Genomic DNA, 21,102 nt, shown 5'->3' with positions numbered 1-21,102 from the left:
CTCAAAGCATATTACAATATACTTCTTTCATCGCAATTGTGGTATGTATAATATATGTTATATTATTTGGTTATTTCCCTTGCTACTTATCGAAACACCGCCCTCTATAGTTATTCAAAATATTCCTAGATTCGATTCAAATACACTGTTACATAAGTAGATATGTTGAGGGCAGTATTTGTCTAAGAAAGTATTTGCCAGAAAAATTTAATAAATTTAACAGACACCTGGTTGAAAAGAATCGATTCCTTACTCTCTGCGTGAAGGCAAATGATAAACTTACAATAGCCATGGACACAGATCATTTAACAATTTATTTCTCTAAACTGTGAAATCTTACATCCGATATTGTGTGCAAGCTAAATAAAACAAGTTTTCTATTTATCCTAATTCTCGAGTCAGCCATAGGACGACAGGGATGAGACAAAGCCAGCAGCATATCGGTTTACACAGCTCTGCTGATATAGCTTGTTACCAAAAATGACAAAGATATTCACACTAAAATTGAAAATGTGTCTGTCAGAGTTCCATCCAAGCTGTCTACATATAAAATATAAAAGCAATTGGGGGAGGCATTTTCCATTTTGAAGAAGAAATGGATAGCCTTTGTACCAAAAGTGAAAAAAAAATCCAAAATAAGTAGAAAATTGAAGGTCACAAATCCAACTGAGGTCCACCCAAGGTTGCGAATTATGATATATCGTAGCAACTGGTCTAGCATTTTCACGAAAAAGTTGAAAATAACACCTTTTAGCAAAAATTACGTTTGAAGATACAAATCTGAGAAAGAACCACCCAAGGTACATATATACAAATTATCAAAGCAAGCTGACCTTTCAGCCATTCTCAAAAAGAAGTAGAAAATGTAAAATTGACGCCAACGAACGACGACGGGACAATCAGTAATATGAACAGTTCTGCTTTTTCGATAAGTCGACAGTAGAGCCGACAATTAAACAGTGCGACCACACATGGAAAACTTTGTTTCAAACTTCAGATAACTTACTTACCTTTTAAATGACACTTCTTCGATACAATTGTTTGAAAGCACCAACAATTTGCAAATTGCTAGATGTACTGTTCGTAATTACGTAAGTTATTACATAGAACATTTATCTGTCAAGCATGCATCATACATCGTTACTATGCATTTTTTTTTCAGTTATTGTATGTTACTGTGGCAACGTCTGAGAGATTGAATTGTTTAATATTGACATAATCTTGGAGTTATTGAAGGAAAACTTGAATTTACTTAATCTGTTTATTCTAATATGTGGGCAAAACATAATCTAGCACATAACAACATGCTTACGCCAGATATTGTGTGCATGGATAGAACGATAATAAAGAATTTTAAAGTTTACCGTTACTTGGCCGAAAACAAGAAATACGTGAACACTTGATTCTTAAACTTTTGCATAATGTAACATAATATGTATTACATAAATTCAACTAGGTTGTTACCACATAAGTTTTGGGTGTCTTTTCTAGAGATCTTTTTTCAGTAATCTTTACCGACGTATCAATTAAGCCTATTTTTGTATATATTAACAACATCTTTTGTAATGAGTAATTTTTACATTTCTTGTATGTGCACATTTAGTAGAACTGCCGTAGTTGTCATTTACCATATTGTTCTTTCACTATAGTAATTTGAACACAAAAATAACAAAAAACCACGATGACAATTGCAATGTATTATCTATTGAAATATATATAACTATGTTTCTGGTAATATTCATTCAAAATGTGGTCATTCAGAGTTATTGTAAAAACAAAGAAGAGACGAATGCAAAATAATGCGTTTTTGGGGTTTATTTCAATACAAATTCCACTATTCACATCTAAACAGCTATTATAAATACTATATTCATGAACAAATATAAACTGTATACCATTGTTTAAAAAGAAAAACAGTTCTCGGCCAACATGGTTGTGTCATTTTCACCAACAATCGTGCATGGAAAATTCTATTTAAACATTAAGTAGTATAATTAAATACATTTCATCATCATCATTTTCACCAAAATAATATCCTTGACTTCTGTGTTGTGGAATGAACAAGAAATAACAAAATTGGAATTGGTATTATTGAAACCCATGTTCGTTAACACATTCTTCCAAGCCTTTACTTCCTAAATCTTATATATAAACATGTTTTGATCCGCTGAAAAGAATATGAAGTGCGTAAGTAGATTGAGGAAAATAATTATTTGTTCTATTTGTTATCCATGTTCAGCAATGAAAGTGTCGATTTCAGAATCTTTTAATACATTATTGCATGTTTGTTTGTTTTTATTTAAAGCATTATAATTTTCAGTCTATAAACGGTTTCTAATGTCAGATACAGTTCTTTACCTAATAAAAATGTGAGCAAACATTTCAGACGAATCGGTAATTATTTATTATCCGAAAGGTCGGACATTCATCATTTATACTACATTTATTGTGTTTGCAAATGGCATTACAAACTATAGAACCAGTGAATCAGTGATTTGTAAAATTGTATATATACATACTGATATGGTGTATTCCACTAAGTATGTGTACACTTGTTGAATGACGTCATTATTGAGCAAATTCATAAATTAGGTCATCGAAATGATAACATTTTTCCATTTCTGTTTTTTTTAAAGTAATAGATTCGGAAAAATAGAAAATGTACAATTTGAACAAAATCATCAAAAAGATGTACACGCTCTTCAATCAAATAACAAGTGCTTCATTATAAATGATATTATTATTATTATAAAGTGATATGTTGTACTCATTTTCACAATATCTACTTTATCACGTACACCATTCAACATCTACAGGATCATAAAATTGTTCAATTTTCGTTTTGTGTAAACGTTGTATGTGTTGTACACGCACTACCGCTCACTTCTACCAGACCAAACTACGACTCCAGTATACAATCGTCTGGCACATTTCTGCATTACTGGTTACATTGTCCTATGTCCGAGTATATGTGTGTAAATTTGTGTACTTTGTCTCGTATATATTGGAATATGTCCATTGCACTTTGTTAAAATGTCTTTACGACTATTGATTTTCTATTGAAGGATGGGTATGTGCATGTGCCGAATAATATTGTATAACATTTAAATGAATAAAAAACACTAAAAATCTAAAAATAATTAGCCCCATATATTCTGGTACATCAAATTACTTTTGTTTGAAAATACAGCTTTTGGTCAATAGTACTTAGATAAATATGTAGTTAAATTTGTTTTCTGGGTTTCTTTTCTAAAACCATTCTAGTGAGTGTCTGTGAACTTACACTCACAGTGCAGTACGATATATATAATCTATAGATTTGTAGATACGTTACAAACCTAAACATGCTTAAAATACTTCGCAGATAGCAATAGAAAGTGTTTGATGTATAAGTACTGTATACATATGTGGACAAATACGGTTCTAAGTTGTTGAATAAAATTAACACGTACAATTGATATTTTCAATCGTCTAAGCCCATTGCATGGTGGGAAATATACAGTGTATCTTTATTATCATTCAGTGTGTTCTCTTTTTGTTTAATTCAACTAATTTAAATAGTCTATATGAATATTAAAAATAAGGTGTCCTGTAGTCACATGTAAAATTAAAGACTACTTAAATCAAATGCATCATGCAGGCTATTATTACCCATAATGCATATCAAAGGTATATATATATATATAATCTGTTTCAAATGAATAAATTAGTGAGTATGGCACATGTGCAATGTGTATAGGTTCAACAATAGCATAATGAGATCCCTAGACAATGGCTGAGCACATCAGAGAGGCACAATATAGGCAGCCCAGTTCTACAACTCCGGTTTGAGAGTTCTAGGTTAAGGTAGCGAGACTATTATTTGTGTTGAAAATTACGATTTTCACATTTATTTATTAATTGATGAAATGCACTATAAACCTTCATGTGATAAAGTCAACATAATATAGAATGTCATGTAAGTTGGTTAAAATGTAGATTTTCTGAAGGGAAGCAAGGAAGCCTCAGTAGTGTTTTCCAAAATCAGCAACACAGGTTTAATCTGTGTGCCTATAAGTTTCAACGATAAACTCAAGACAAAGCAATGTTAGGATGTGTTACCAGTAGCTGTCTGACACACAATGAGAGTTTCCAAACATTTGAGTCGTTTGTCTCCGCCCCTGTTTGTTTCACAGATTAGTCATTTGCATATGAATGCGTTAGACACAAGGTCACACAGCCACTGAAAAAAAATCATTGATTTTGGTGTGTTCATATGCCGAATTTATCCAATTATAGCTATCCCATTCCTTTATTGTTTTGGTTTCCAATAGCCTTACACATTTGGATGTCCCTACACATGTTAAAACAGACCTTGATGGGAAAACAAATTGATTGTGCCGATAAACAAGCTTGAAAATCTTTGCTGTTACTTCATGGACGTTTTCTAGGAGTTTATGTTTTTTAATATACAAGGTCTTTAACAAAAAATAACGTATACTTATTGTCGTCGGATTAACACCAAATTTTCACAGCTTTAAGGTGACAGTGAGAGGAACTTGAATATGTCCAGACAAACTATTTCATCGATTATTTACCAACGAGTTGTGGTTTGAGTTGGAGGCAATGCGACTAAAACAGTAATTGAAATTCAGGACACTATTTTTTAAAACGCGTTGCTTGCATAAAACTGACCAGACACATTCAATTTACCAGACTATTGAACAGCTAGGAAAAGTGAAAAAAATACTTCTTACCGTCAGCATAAATGCGTAATTATTTTTTTTACAGAAAAAGTAATTTTTCACCTTTGATTGAGTAACGCGTCGTAGAATGTAGATACAGGCATGCAAAATACACTTGTGAAAAGCTTGAAGTCTGGCGATTCTAAAAATATATACTTTCCTGGGTTTATTTGTAGTCATTTAGTCACAACTGGAAGATGAAAACAAGTATGCAAATAATAGTCCCGCTACCTTAATTAGGAATTTACAAAATGAAATTTTGGGGTTGACAATTTGATATCATTTGATAAAACATACGGATATGACACAGCGAACAATAAATTGCACTGGTCACACTCTCCCAGCCATCCCATCCTCATAGTTACAATTGATGGACCCCTTAAGAAAAAGATGCTTATAATCAAAAGCTATTAGCATACATTAAAATAAAAAAAGCATAACATCCATTAGTAAATATTCCTCTCACATAAGCATTATTCAGGCACTGTTTGCAGCAATACTTTTCTTTTACACTTTCACAGCATTTCTATAATGATAAGTGCGAATTTACTTGATTTAGTGCAAAATAAATACCCTGTAACAAATGAGCACGACTCTCATTATCGGCAAATACAAGAGCTTGTTACATATAAGTTTCATATTGGCACGCCAAGTGAAGACAATTGCGGCCGTGTATTATTTGTTATTACTGCGACTGTAAAACCATAATTGGCTTGAATACAGGAGTAGAATACAACTCTCATTTGGGACTTTCATACTATTTTGTCACGTGATTTTATCCACCGTACATATTATTGATGGAAGCACATCCGGGAACGTGGTAGCATGCATTGGCAGTAAAAGGTGTCAATTGAGCCGAACCATATAAATACGAGTCAGAATTTGATACGTCAAATAACCTGTCCACAAACAAGCTGTTCTATGATCGGTCTGACTGTTAGGTGTTAGGGTTGGGTAGCCAATCAGGCACAATCTTGTATGTAGCTTCGCATTAACTCATAGTACGTGATCATGTTTTAGACAAGTGACGGTGATAAGTACGATCCCATGAGAAACGCCGCTACGGTGACAGTGGGCGTGCTTTCAACAATATATAGTTGAGGGTACTCTGTATAGAAACTTATCAGCCCTCAAATAAATTCGCTCACATTTTCGGAGGTGAGTTCCGTCGAAGTCGAACTAAAGGTTCGTTCCTCATCGCGTTTATAACGTCGGCATATAGCGGAGGTTGGCCGTCAGGCGTCTGAGTACCTTGATGAGCGGAGTCTGCTAAAACATAGGGACCGTTGCCTGTTTTTACTTCCGGTGGCAGGTCATTCGATTGCGATGCAAGATGCGGCTGTATTGATATGGGTGATACTGCAGTTCCGTCCAATGAAGGCCCTGAGCATGAAACCGTTGATACAGAGATCGTTTGCCCCTCTGGTGGTTTTGAAAACTCCACGGTAGTATAGCCGGAACTCACGCCTTGGATAACTACACTGCCATTCTGGTGTAGTGACTCGGTCGGAAGTGACGTCATATTATCCGGGACATTTGAGCCTGATAACCGCGTACATGACGTTGTTTCCTCATCCTCTTGCTCCACACCCCCAAGTTTTAAACTGTGGTATCCCGGCGATGTTGGGTAGGAGTCTTTCCTTTCATTGCAGGCGACTGGTCTATCCTGGAGTTGAATACTCTCTTCTCCCTCACTGACGGCTTTGTATTCCAGTTGTTCTTGGGCCTTCTTTTTCTTCGTTTTGCAACACATACAAAGCACTATAAGAACGCAACACCCAACGCCGCCAACGATTAGGGCTATTTCCCATGGTTCCAAGTGCAATCCTGTGTAGGAACAACAAATACATTCAAAAGTTAGCACGTACACATATTATTTAAATTATTTAATAAATTATTTAAATATTATTTATATTAAAATAATTTTGCAACTACTAAGTCGGAAGATAACAGAACCAATCACCGGATCTTGCAGTGCATGTTTACATTTGACAGTGCGAGCAGCCAATCAGCGCCACGTTGCAACTTGTGATTTGCAGGTGTAGTAATGGATTCTGAGGTGGAAAACATTTGAGAAAGATTTGTTGTGTGGGAAATTATGGTAATTTTAAATTTAAATAGTCAGTGTATAAGCAGCTAACGCCACGGGACAACGTGAAGTTGTTTTGGGCTACGCCCTTACAACGCCCCTCTATCATGTTGTGTTTCCTAAACTTGTTATATAGCCATGCATATGCACAACAAACGTCTGTAAGTGTATTCACCGCGACAAATCTAAAGCGTGTCTTCAAACCAAATTCGATATAAAGTTAATACTATTTTCAAGATAGAATCTTTTATCCAACGATATAAGTATCCGTATCGAGGTTATATGCCGTTTCAGCTCAGACTTATTGGCACAGTTTGCTGGTAAATGATTAATCGCCGAAGTAAGCTTGTCTTTATTATTTACTTTATCTTATTTTTAACACAAATTATCATGTTTCTTCTTCACAGAAACACGCACATGCTTTCGTCAACTCCGCTAAATAAATCAGACATTTTCTAATTCTAACATTTTACGTAATATTTTGCAGATTTATTTCTATTCTTCTATAGTGGTAATTGTTTACCAAATCGACCAAATTTTCTTTTGACTACTGGTTTAATCAAAATCAATTATTTTGTGAATGATGACAAAAAAGATCTTGACGTTCAAAGGGTTAAGATAGCAGCAAATTTATTTTCATAAACAATCATCTTATGCAGGTTTACTCATCACTTGTATATTGGTACTAAACTTTAAAATGATCAATTCAATATAGCAAACAAATAATATGCAAGTTGGGTAAAATTAGGTTTTCCACAAGGCAAGAGAAGATCTGACTAAATCAACAATGCACTCCAAATGAGGCCAATATCAAATTAACCGGAGTGTTGAAAACAACAGTTTGACTGTGTTGCCTATCTCTGTATAGTTGTACTATGTTTACAGTGCCATGCTCAATTTATGTGTTTTAACCCCGACTCAAAAATCGAAAGGTAGTTTAGATTTCTTTTTTTGTTGGCCTCGAATTCGTTGGGGCGTAGCCCCGTGCAATGAGAACCAGTGAGCTCGCGTGCCTGCAGGGTTATTGCGTAATTTCTATCGCTGTTTATCACTGATTAGTCATTTGCTTATTACTTAGTAATATGTCATCTACAGGTTCAGAAACCAAACAATATTTGCGTCGAATTTACTGATTATATTAGTAGTTCATCATATTGCTTAAATTCATAGCTACTCGTATATCAATCTATACATACTTACAGTTGCGTCTACTGTTTGCCTCTGCCAATGTCAAAAGTGCTTTGAAAATTATTGGCATAATATTTTTGAAAACACTAGGTCTTAAAATAAATAGTTTACAACTCAACTTTTAGGAAATGTACAAAAATACATTCTAACCACATGCCAACTATGTTCTACTTTGTTTTAACGTTTCACATATAAGTCATCTACCACATAATCTAGATACTGTCTTAGAAATAACATTTATAAAAGGCAATATATACTGTGCTGAGTTTTTTTACGTCCACATTTTAACAATCGTAAGTTGCAAATATAGCATGCAAATGACGATCCAGCTCCCTTAATAATTCTAAGTTATTGTGAAAGTATCTGTAAATGGTATGGATAGGTATTGAGAATATCGCATAAGAAGGCAATATAGACAGCGAGTGTTACTGCTATGTAATATTAATTTAATGCGCTTGATTAAACGAGTTGAACGCTAAAATACAATTATAAATCATAATGCTGTGTGTATTATCGAAATAATATATAGTTATTTGATACAGCAAAGCGTGGAGGTATAATTCTTTCATATGCAAAGTAACGTTGGCTGCACCATGGAGGTTTAATACAGGTTCCGGTGCATTAACGATGCAATATAGCCGCAGTACATGCAAGAATGTGGTCACGAGTAGTCCTTGAAATAACGAAGCGGTGATATTCTTTCCCTCAAACTGATAATTACATTTGCGCTGGATGGATGCACGGTTGTTATTGCACTGTGTCTACATTGCTACATCCCACGATTTCCTGTGCAGACGAGTCATGCCAAGTAATCGTAAATTACTGATGCCAATAATTTACTTTCATATACTATCTGAATAACCTCTTTTTGCTTTATTTCCTAGGGGGTTGAACACACACATTATATCCTAAATCATTATTTTGTACTCAAAAACCTTCTAGATTATATCATTTAATTGCTGATGTACCTATGTCCAATGGTTCAACGGTAAATAGTTATAGACGGCTTCCTAATATTGCTTAATTGCGAAATTCATTCAACAATAAGGCAGGAAATCTACATGCTTTTGAGTAAAGCGAAATGACTCAACCGTAACGTCATATTTCTTTCACAGTTTTCTAGTCTTTTCACACTTTATATAGTGTTTTGCAATAAAATCGAGTAAAACCGACAACCGCTTTAAATTACGCATTTCTCCTGTCTCTAGCAGTATAAGTCGGTAATTGTTCGCTGTTTTGTACGCTTATAAATACAATTAGATTTTGTGTCGGGATGTAAATATATAATTGGTAACACACTCCATGTTACCTGTATAAAATTGTGACATTAATTGAACTATCCGGAACGTTTCAGTCAAGGACGATTTCAATTGTAAATATTACAAAACTAAACGTACCATCAGACTGAGTGATATAAACGAAAACCCCCATGAGGTTTACAGTAACCTTTAATGGATACGTGATTGTAAACAAAGGTCAACCTATTACCGGCTGGAAATATCGACAACTCGTGAATTCCTAATACGCCTAATCGAAAACGTCTGCGTGTCCTTGAGTTGGATATTATTTGAAGCAGGGCGTTCCTCTACGGCTTCGTTAATGTCCATAGCGTTTTTTGCTGAAATGTCTATGTGCTATTGTATGTGCTGATTCACTGGTGTATCAGAAGAATGCGCCGTTGCATTGCCTCGCCTTCGAAAACTAAGTGCTTCTATGACGTAACAAGACGCTTTTTATATCGTCAATATTGTTCGATCGAATCTATGAACGTTGGTCAATAAGAGTTTTAATCCATTAACCTGGATTGACACGTTTCATATCTACTCATAGGAGTCTGCAAGTGCATGGTAAACGGACATCGACTGCACCACAGTGCTTTGCCACGAATCTGACTACACACCGAGTTGACCACTCGGGCTGAACACATCCTTGTATCACGACAGATGCGGTTGTCATAGAAATTGAGTGTGGCATATGTTATGCTATTCATATTCAGATGCACCCTGCTCGGTACAGTGCAGTTACCATGGTTACCTACATTTATTAGATGAACATTCAGCTAACTATGAGCTCACCTTCGACGAACAGAAGCCAACTTGAAGTAGTCCGGGATCTACAATTCCAATCAAATCCAATCAAATCCACGTATCTCTAGGGTTTCTAGATTCTGAACGGAATGTGATTTCGTTTACACAGCCCTTCGCAAGGATATACAATTTGTTAATCCTAGTCTATAAACCTACCAGACATGAATCGAGACTATCCTCTTTACTTTTAAAAATGTACGTATTTAATTGAATTATATTGCCATTCATAACTGTAGCCGGAGCAATGATATCGACAGTATATATTCCTCAAAACGAGATAATAACATTTTTGCTTTGCGAAATATTCTGTCAGAAACTTGTAGGTTCGTTCAAGGTCTACGACGAATGCAAAAGAATGCAACTTTTTCAGAATTTCCCGGTGTTTCAAATCAAACATTTACCTGCTATGCAGAGGTGTAATACATATATGTTTGAAGGACGAGACTATTGATTATTGTACAACTGTTTATGGGGTCAGGCTTTTAAGTTTGTTGTTTTTCGTATAACACCTCAAACGTACTGGGCAGTTCACCGACAGAAACAGTGAAAACGAAAGCCATTGACAAAGATGGTGTTAGAGTCGCCGCGCCGCGTAGTGTTCGAAATGAGTCCCACGTGACATTCTGTGAGTTCATTCATATTTAATTGTAACTCTGAATATTTATACAAGAAAACCGCCTATAACATCGGCTCGCACGCACACCGTCAGAATATCAAAACTCGCTGCATGGAGTGAATCATTTTCTCAGGAATTAGACGTTGATTGCTATGACAAACCGGCGTTGAGCACAGACTGGTTCAACCCCATCGGCGATGCATAAGATCCGACCGAGAACCGACTTATAAACGAGTTTATGGGGATATATAACGTAATTACTGCCCAGTGATCCATCACGCCCAAAATGAACTCCGTTGAATGTCAGAATGCAATCTCCGTCTACTAAGGATGAATTGATGGCATAAATAAAATCAAAATAACGGTTGGGTAAATAATTGTGTGCATAAATACCGAGCTTTTAAAAAGCAGAAAGCAGCTACCAGTGGTGGGAAGATGATACAATGCTGAAGACATTTCTAATGTTCTTTCTGCTGAGGGAAATCTTTACACAGATTTATAATCAAATGTAGTTGTACTGCTGCCAAGCATTCTTAGCACAAATCCCTCTTCTCTAAATATACGTAATGTAACAAATTCTTTACACGACAACGATGGGTCAGACGACTGAAAATACTTGCTATGGGCGTCGATTACGTACCGTTAAAATTTAAGAAGTATTTTCAATCACCTATTTACATTTGGGGAAAGAATGAATGGTAATGAACAAGGTTAAGTAACTTTCATGGGAAACGACACTACGAAAAATGTTCATTTTTGCGATGAATATGACCTAAATTCGTTTAAAGGAAATGATCCTGGTCGCATTGTTCTTTAAACAACACATGTGGATTGGAATGTCGAATTAGCCAATACGCTAGACTAATCCAGCCGTGACAATGTTATTGTTTTTATTTTTTTGAATATTGGTATACACACAAATGTTGCATATTCACTTATAGAAGAAATTATTATAACTCATGAAAATGTCCACTAATATTTGTTGACTTCACAAGATAGGCAGACACCTCGTGGTATCGATTAAACAGTGGGAACGCGCCGTTTAATTGTACGGCAGCGTGTAGTAAAATAATCTTGAATAATATTATTGAAAAGGGAAATAGTATACGGAGATATGCTATATATACCACTGATGACCTACATATATGGCCATATATTTTGGCCTACTGTCATTCGATATATGGCCATATATTTTGACCTACTGTCACTCGATATATGGCGATATATTTTAACCTACTGTCATTCGATATATGGCGATAAAGTTTGGCCTACTGTCACTCGATATATGGCGATATAGTTTGACCTACTGTCATTCGATATATGGCGATAAAGTTTGGCCTACTGTCACTCGATATATGGCGATATATTTTAACCTACTGTCATTCGATATATGGCAATAAAGTTTGGCCTACTGTCACTCGATATATGGCGATATAGTTTGACCTACTGTCATTCGATATATGGCAATAAAGTTAGGCCTACTGTCACTCGATATATGGCGATATAGTTTGACCTACTGTCACTCGATATATGGCGATATAGTTTGACCTATTGTCACTCGATATATGGCGATATAGTTTGACCTACTGTCACTCGATATATGGCGATATAGTTTGACCTACTGTCACTTGATATATGGCCATATAGTTTGACCTACTGTCACTCGATATATGGCGATATAGTTTGACCTACTGTCACTCGATATATGGCGATAAAGTTTGGCCTACTGTCACTCGATATATGGCGATATAGTTTGACCTACTGTCATTCGATATATGGCGATATAGTTTGACCTACTGTCACTCGATATATGGCGATATAGTTTGACCTACTGTCACTCGATATATGGCGATATAGTTTGACCTACTGTCACTCGATATATGGCGATATAGTTTGACCTACTGTCACTTGATATATGGCCATATAGTTTGACCTACTGTCACTCGATGTATGCCGATATAGTTTGACCTACTGTCACTCGATATATGGCGATATAGTTTGACCTACTGTCACTCGATATATGGCGATATAGTTTGACCTACTGTTACTCGATATATGGCGATATAGTTTGACCTACTGTCACTCGATATATGGCGATAAAGTTTGGCCTACTGTCACTCGATATATGGCGATATAGTTTGGCCTACTGTCACTCGATATATGGCGATATAGTTTGACCTACTGTCACTGGATATATGGCGATATAGTTTTACCTACTGTCACTCGATATATGGCGATAAAGTTTGGCCTACTGTCACTCGATATATGGCGATATAGTTTGACCTACTGTCACTGGATATATGGCGATATAGTTTTACCTACTGTTACTCGATATATGGCGATAAAGTTTGGCCTACTGTCACTCGACATATGGCGATATAGTTTGACCTACTGTCACTGGATATATGGCGATATAGTTTTACCTACTGTCACTCGATATATGGCGATATAGTTTGACCTACTGTCAATCGATGTATGGCGATATAGTTTGACCTACTGTCACTGGATATATGGCGATATAGTTTGAACTACTGTCACTCAATATATGGCGATATAGTTTGACCTACTGTCACTCGATATATGGCGATATAGTTTGACCTACTGTCACTCGATATATGGCGATATAGTTTGACCTACTGTCACTCGATATATGGCGATATAGTTTGACCTAATGTCACTCGATATATGGCGATATAGTTTGACCTACTGTCATTCGATATATGGCGATATAGTTTGACCTACTGTCATTCGATATATGGCGATATAGTTTGACCTACTGTCACTCGATATATGGCGATAAAGTTTGGCCTACTGTCACTCGATATATGGCGATATAGTTTGACCTACTGTCACTGGATATATGGCGATATACTTTTACCTACTGTCACTCGATATATGGCGATATAGTTTGACCTATTGTCAATCGATGTATGGCAATATAGTTTGACCTACTGTCACTGGATATATGGCGATATAGTTTGACCCACTTTCACTCGATATATCCCGGTATAGTTTGACCTACTGTCACTCGATATATGCCGGTATAGTTTGGCCTACTGTCAATCGATGTATGGCGATATAGTTTGACCTACTGTCACTTGATATATGCCGATATAGTTTAACCTACTGTCACTCGATATATGCCGATATAGTTTGACCTACTGTCACTCGATATATGCCGATATAGTTTGACCAACTGTCACTCGATGTATGGCGATATAGTTTGGCCCACTGTCACTCGATATATGGCGATATAGTTTGACCTACTGTCACTCGATATTTGCCGATATATTTTGACCTACTGTCACTCGATAAATGGCGATATACCAACAGCACCTGTTAATCCATGGTAATTATTTTCATCCACTGGTCAGAGATTTTATTTGTTGCGTGTTCATTGGGCTATGGGTGTTCAGTGTGAAGTTTTCTATCAGTTCAAATCGGCTGATTAAATTCTAAAATGTTGTTATTCTGGTTAAAAACAAGTTGCGTGACAGCTACAATATCTCATAATCCGGCACATTTTGGCCAATTTACATTTTAATGGGGATTACCGTATCCACTGCGATGTATATTATCATGCATCACCGTCTAGACTTGTCGGCAACACCAAAGACTTCTTAGTTGACAAAGCTATCTATTTTTTAAGTAGATAACGTGCGTGAACAGTCCGCAGATCGTCATTGGTTGCCAGAGCGTACCATTACCTTCTTTAAAGCTTGAGTGATACGACGATGTAACCATGGAAACCGTGAATACAGCACTCCGTGGACAAATAATTAAATTCTGTGTGAAGGTCATAACTATGCACGGATAACTACATGCTGAATCAGAAAATCCTGAATTGATTCACCGAAAAACTCTTTATCTCGTCGTTGCGATGCAATTTGGGTAACCCCGGGAAACCAAATCGTTTTAGAACTTACCTCCGCTTCCTACGAATCCAGCGCCACTGCTGAATGTACCTGTTCGACGCACTCTGGAACGAAATTTATTCCTTGCCGTCGGCTTTCCTGCTATAGAAAACAATTGAAACTTTAAGTTAGATGAAGGAAACGAACGGAAGACACTTTTTCACCACTGGATCGTCGCATTGTTAATAGAGTCAAATTAATGTGCGTACTATACCTTGATACGTTTATGTTGATACACAAAATATTTGTACATTTAAACGAAAGTTGAACTTTCATCTATTATATCTAATAAAAAGGAGTCATGTCTAGCCATAGCAGACACAACCTCCCCCATGGATATAACATCATTACATTGAAATTGAAATCAGTTTACGCATGCAACCAATTACAGACTGCGAAGACTCCGTAATTCTAAAGGCGTCCGATATCCAATTGTTGACAATAAAATAACTAGGTTAGCCGCGAACGTTTTCGGAATTTCCAACCCATATAAAAGGTCACACGTACCCACCAACTTAAAGAGTCCTTCCGTGACTTGCCAGACGAGGGTTCCAGTTGAAACGTTTGTAGTTTTTAATTACTGTAAACATTTTTGATTAGAAACTTGTTCAATGAAACACGCAGAAAAAATAGGTTGATAGTTTCGAGCATTTCTCCACAATCATTTCACTGATGAGGCAAGTTACTCCTGCATGTTCATGTCTATTGGGGTAATCCGCGTGTATATTGGTTGCTTCAAGTTAGACTGACTCGATAAGGTGAGTTTTACAGCTACGAGCATGCACGTCGATACTCGTCACAATAAAACTAATCAGCGCGTAATATTGAGTGTCACGTGGTTGTCACTTCCTGCTACAAATTATCTCTTTCTAGTGTTTCCCGCAAAACGAGTCACTCATAAATTTAGTATCACCCAGGTAAAACGAACCTTATTTTTAATATAATAAAATATTTGCAATATTACGATCTACCATTGGATACCCTTAGAAGGTTTCTACGATTTATTTTTTTCAACGAGACAGGAACTTTAAACTACAACCGGACAAAATATTTTAATTTAAATTGGCTCGCAATGATATTCTGTTTAACCCATCAGAGTAATAAACGTCGTTATTGACTTATACGGTCACGTGACCATATGCGAAATGGCCAACGCACGACATAATTTATTTTAATGTATTTCCAACGATTACCTCATAAAACATTATTCTTTGAAAACCAATAACAAATATGTAAGCGGAAAAGGTCGTGAATTTAAGGAGAAGATGAACCATTTCATAAATTTTTCGGGGAAACTCAATTTTGCGTTTATTATTTGTTATTATGCTGTGAACATTGAAATCTCTAATGAACATTAAACTCAAAAACGAGTCCGAGATACCTCCTAAAAACGTTATTTGCATGGAATAAGACATGTTAGCGCATCTATATGAGAAATGTATTCATACATTCAATGACAATTTAAAACCTTAATATATCAAATTAAATAGGTGTTACGACAACACTGACACATAGACGGTAATTGTCAAATTAACATATACATCGAGAGATTTGGTTTAAAATATCTTCGACGCTCCTTGTCTGTTTCCAAATGTTTAGATAGCTATCTTTTGATGTTCGCCTAAGAATGACACCAGTTTTATTTGATGTCTATAAATAAACAACATAAATAATGGCAAAACTAAATAAATCGTCATGTACACATTTTGTATCACGAAGGCGGCCAGTACAACCCTGTCCGACTCTTCACTATTATATTAATGTACCGGGATTTCGAATTAAATTAGTGGAATCATTTATGGTGTATAAATAACATCGTTGTTTTGTTTGTTTTTTGCTTTTATTCATTTCAGAAATAATTTGAGAGTAGCAATGCCCAACCTTTAAAAAATATTATTTGTAAGCATTACTCATACATTATTACATACGGAGAGGTTAACTACCAACTAGTAATTCGTATTAGCCGTCACTGATATTCATCCTACATTGAACCAACGTTCTGTTATATTTTTAATACACGCTGAGAATAGAATGATGACAAATTATCAACTGAACGTAAAACAAACTGTAAACCACATTGAAGTAGTCCGACCGACGCAAACCGATTAATTCCAAATCAGTACATTGTGTCACGATTCTGAAAGCGTTTCCTCACGTAAATTACTCACCTTCCGTCAAGAAAAAATGAAACAATAATACGGTTAGAACATTTATCACATTATTCAGAATCCGTGTCGTAACCATGGTAACAAACCAAAACTACATCACCAAGCGATCAAAGAGAATTCCTCCTAAAAAGAAATAGAAATTAAATGACATACTTCAATATCGGTATGTTGGAAGGTGGTTGGTAGAACAAGGGTTTTGTGTATTATTAACAACATAAAAGGGCGATGCCGCAGGACTACAAATTGTGTATGTTTGCACAATTAGATTCGTAATATGAATTTAATGAAGCCAAATCTAATCTACATAAACAGCTTTGTTAGATCATTTCAAAAAACAAAATTTCACATCTTGATCAACATGTGTAAAATGATGTGAATGATCTTCCGCATTTTAACGAAACGCACAGAGAATGAGGTTTATAGTTATATTTTCTTAAATCGAATCGATATGTTCCCATACTTAATAATATATAAATATATATATATATATATGATATCTGTATTAATAAAATACTCGTCGGCTCAAGGCATTCGTCATTGACAAATGCGTTGTTTTGACATATTACAAGTTCCCAGTATGATTCCCATGATAACGATGATTCCGCTGATAACGATGATTTCGCCGGATACAATTTATCTGTCTAAGTTCGAACAGATGTGGGAAACAAGACTAAGTACGCAGTCTCGGTACTCACATTAATTCGCGCACTCATCACTACATACAAGTTAATGACGCCATGGCAACTTAACCAATTAAATAAGTAGACAGACATTCACGGAAAACACTTAACACACTGGTGTGGTAAGCTTGCATTGGCCGTGTTATCGTTCGAAAAGCCTAAGCTGCGTGCCATTCAAATATACTTCAATAATCTGACAACATTTTTTTTCAATAAGTTGAAATCTGTCAGCCATGTTAAATGTGACAATAACATACATTATAATGATCTCATCTTCCAAGAAGTTTAAAACCCTTTGCGTCAGCGTAGCGTATCCACATCTGTGTACTTTTACGCCGACCACAGAGGAACACGCGCCATGATTGTTTTAATTGGATAATGATATATCAAATCCATTATATTCTGTCAGCGTTATTGTTATTGTATTTCGACCATACTGCTTGAAATCTTTCCATTTTCGAAATTTGTTTTTAAATTGTTACAGATTATGACTGAATTTCTGACAAACTCAAATATATTTTGATTCGTGTTAATTATTACCAATACGCGGTACAGTTAGCATTTAATTCACGTGTCTATTTGTATTGCAAAATGAAAGTGCAATTTTAGTGAGACACACACCACCGTTCCAATAAGTCGCACACTCTCTTACAGAAGCACTAGAAACGTCATCAGTTTTCAACGGACAACCACGTCATCGAATATATGAACGTCTTATTTACGTTACGTATAAGCGGTTCCTCAATAATGGACTCAAGTATTAGTATATTAACGGTGTATTCTCCTCTTTGGGATTTAGTTATTATCACACGTCCCATTTGTGTTACCTTCTGAAACGTGAAATTAAATGATGAGGACTACGATATGAACACTTTTAAAAAATCAGACTCGTCCAAGTCAGTTCAAAATGCAGCTATATTCCAAGGCAGTATTCTGTTTAATATACGACGATGACTTACTCCTGTCGCATGTTATTAGCTAGGGTTGACTGGACTGTAAATTATACCCATGTCTGATAAGCTCACGTGTATTAGGCTTAACCGTCTTTAAATATACTGTAGTCACGACATTGTTTGACTTATTCTTTCGTAAGGTGATGTAATGGTACTTGTCGCCGTATACTGTTTTAGTTGGTGTCGTGGGTGGATTATATCAAATCATCTCGATAGACCTTGGAATCTGAATTCATGGATGTATGACGTCCAAATAAGGAATGAAAATGTCAAGAGAATTCGCAGTCATAAAAAATAAGCCAGTCTTAGTGAAAGGTGTATAAAATTGTATCACAGATAATTTAAACTCTATTAATAAGTTCATATCTGACTTGAAATTTGTTTGAAATGGATGTATTGTAACGGTGGTGTGCAATCTCAACCGGCCCTGATCATCACCGATTCTCGAAAGAATATATAATTAAGTAGGCTCTTTTAGATCTATGTTACCGTGACACAATTTACCATGTGTGATAATTAGCATATTTGAACGGTACAGTCGTCACGCGCGTGGTTGATAAATAAAGAACGCCGAATATTGAACATGACGCGGCGCGAATGCTTTATGTAGCTTACAGGCAGTGTTATATCGATTTTTATGCCACACGCATATTTGTTAAATTTACATGAGAATAATCGATACCAAAAGCATTGTTTTAAAAATTGCATAAGCAATTGGGATGTTGCCCCAGGCCTTTATTTTTATTTTGCCTAAACGTTGATAAGATTATTATTTTATAGCATACAAAAAACGCATCACATGTTATGTAATCTTCTTATTGAGAAGGAATAAGTTGTTCTTCTAGATTTATTAATATTAAAGTTTAATCATAGTCGCCATACATGTTGTATTCGGTCTACAATAATTGATTGCGTAATTTGAATATGTCATCTCTTGCATCTAATTGATTAAATCAAACGCCAGAATAATTGACCTATTTGCGCACAAAATGTATAGTGAAACAAATCTCTCTTCCCGCTGTGACGATACAAGTAGTCACGACTATCAAACACGTGACCAAGAGATTTTCTGAGGTTTATTCGGAAGTAGAAAATGCATGCTGGGAAGCAATGAGATGTGAAATGTGTAACGCTCCCGAAGGACATGAAAGGTAAATTTCAATAAACGGGTTTCGAGTCGTGACCCGGTTGCTACGTTACTGAGAGCGCGTCAGTATTGATTCTGCTGAATTAAATTTGATTTAATGCCACAACCAGTTGCTTGTAAACTAATTGCAAGTAACTGACACACACCCCTATGTACTTCTATATATCTTGTTGTATGGATAACAAGATGACTCAGATATTGCAGTGTCTTGCTTCATAAAGTGAGAATTGAACAAAATAGCTTAATCGTAATCTCGCAAGGTCAATATCCATGTCTACAATATCAAATCTACATGTTCGCTACAAAACTGAACATACGCTAAAATCTTTTCATGACCCCCGAAAATGGATATCACTTTTTGACTGTTTTTTATACTGATAAGAGTTTTTTGATATATGAGTCATTTCCTGGCTAAAGTTTTGACAATTGTGGACCTATTTTCAGACACTTATACCCAAAGAGGGAAAGGTACCTTCAGCAGCACATATTATGTAGCTTTTTAATGAGAGTAACCTCGAGAGTAAACTGTATATTTTTGACGACTTCTTTTTGCATTATCGAAGTCTACAAATCAGGTAATAGTAAGTTCTTTACTTGCGTCTCTGTTATTGCCGATCGATTATAAGGTCAAAGTCAAATTTTAATGTATGCCAGAGGCGGAATATTATTGTCGACATCCTGCGTGGATTTCCACCAAAACGAATATATATATATGTGCGTTATATGTGATATTCAGCACTGAGATGAACATACATAAATGTCCGCTGCTCCACGTCGCACACAGGTTAATTATTTTATGACGTGTTAACACCTCGTACATTCATTTGAACGCCACCCGCGTTAAGTTGTCAATGTCTGTGTGTAACGAGACACACATATGTAATGGAGTACGTTATTTATATCGACGAAATATGTAAATTACGCGGTTGCCACCGCAACTAATTAGTACAGATTAATCGTGACGAGCTGCACAGTGACTTGTAATCGCATTCATCTGTTACGTGGATAGTATCTGCCAAATGAACATGTCGATGAAGGGGCACTGACCTTATTTCTCCCTGTTTTAAATTGTATGATGGCACGTTTAGGTAAATCAGAAAAACGTGTTCCAAAGTACGTCGTTATTCCGTCCACGATTGCGATGTCGGAGGGCTGGATTACACGAAGAATACAAGGCGATGGCAGAAGGAGGTGCGCTATTAATTCCACGTCTCGTAAAACACACGAGTCACTCGAGTCTTCATCGCTTGTTTGCCTCGACCACACAGTTTTCCCGTTAACGTTATCTGATGAATTGGCGCATGCGTACATCGGCAAAGCCGGCATATTGCAGAATATTATTATATTATTATCTAGGGAGGAGAATAAAATAAAAAAACAAGCGCCGACTTGTTTAAGGTATTATTTTTAAACAATGCTCGCGTGTTCTTGGGTAGCATTTTCTGGTAACATACGGGCATTATTGCGGCAATGCACACATGAATACAGTATAGAAGTATGTCATTAATCTTCAATTTTTTGGATACAACAAATGCA

At 35.9% G+C, this 21,102-nt stretch overlaps 1 protein-coding gene across 1 annotated transcript in view; it reads right to left on the bottom strand.

Moving 5' to 3' along the window:
• Positions 1-1,800: 1,800 nt before the first annotated feature.
• Positions 1,801-21,102, bottom strand: part of LOC102800616 (uncharacterized) — a 57,804-nt gene continuing 38,502 nt past the window's right edge. Inside the window, exons 2-4 of the mRNA XM_078007771.2 lie at positions 16,787-16,909; positions 14,631-14,720; positions 1,801-6,551 (exon numbers count right to left, since the gene is read on the bottom strand). Coding sequence (XP_077863897.1) covers positions 5,869-6,551; positions 14,631-14,720; positions 16,787-16,862 — 849 coding nt within the window. The 5' untranslated portion in view covers positions 16,863-16,909 and the 3' untranslated portion in view covers positions 1,801-5,868. The remainder of the gene's footprint in view (positions 6,552-14,630; positions 14,721-16,786; positions 16,910-21,102) is intronic.

This window comes from Saccoglossus kowalevskii, chromosome 18, assembly GCF_978046115.1.
Source record: "Saccoglossus kowalevskii chromosome 18, keSacKowa6.1, whole genome shotgun sequence".
NCBI lineage: Eukaryota > Metazoa > Hemichordata > Enteropneusta > Harrimaniidae > Saccoglossus > Saccoglossus kowalevskii.
The sequence above is the reverse complement of the archived record's forward strand: the minus strand, read 5'-3'. Positions and strand labels throughout refer to the sequence as shown.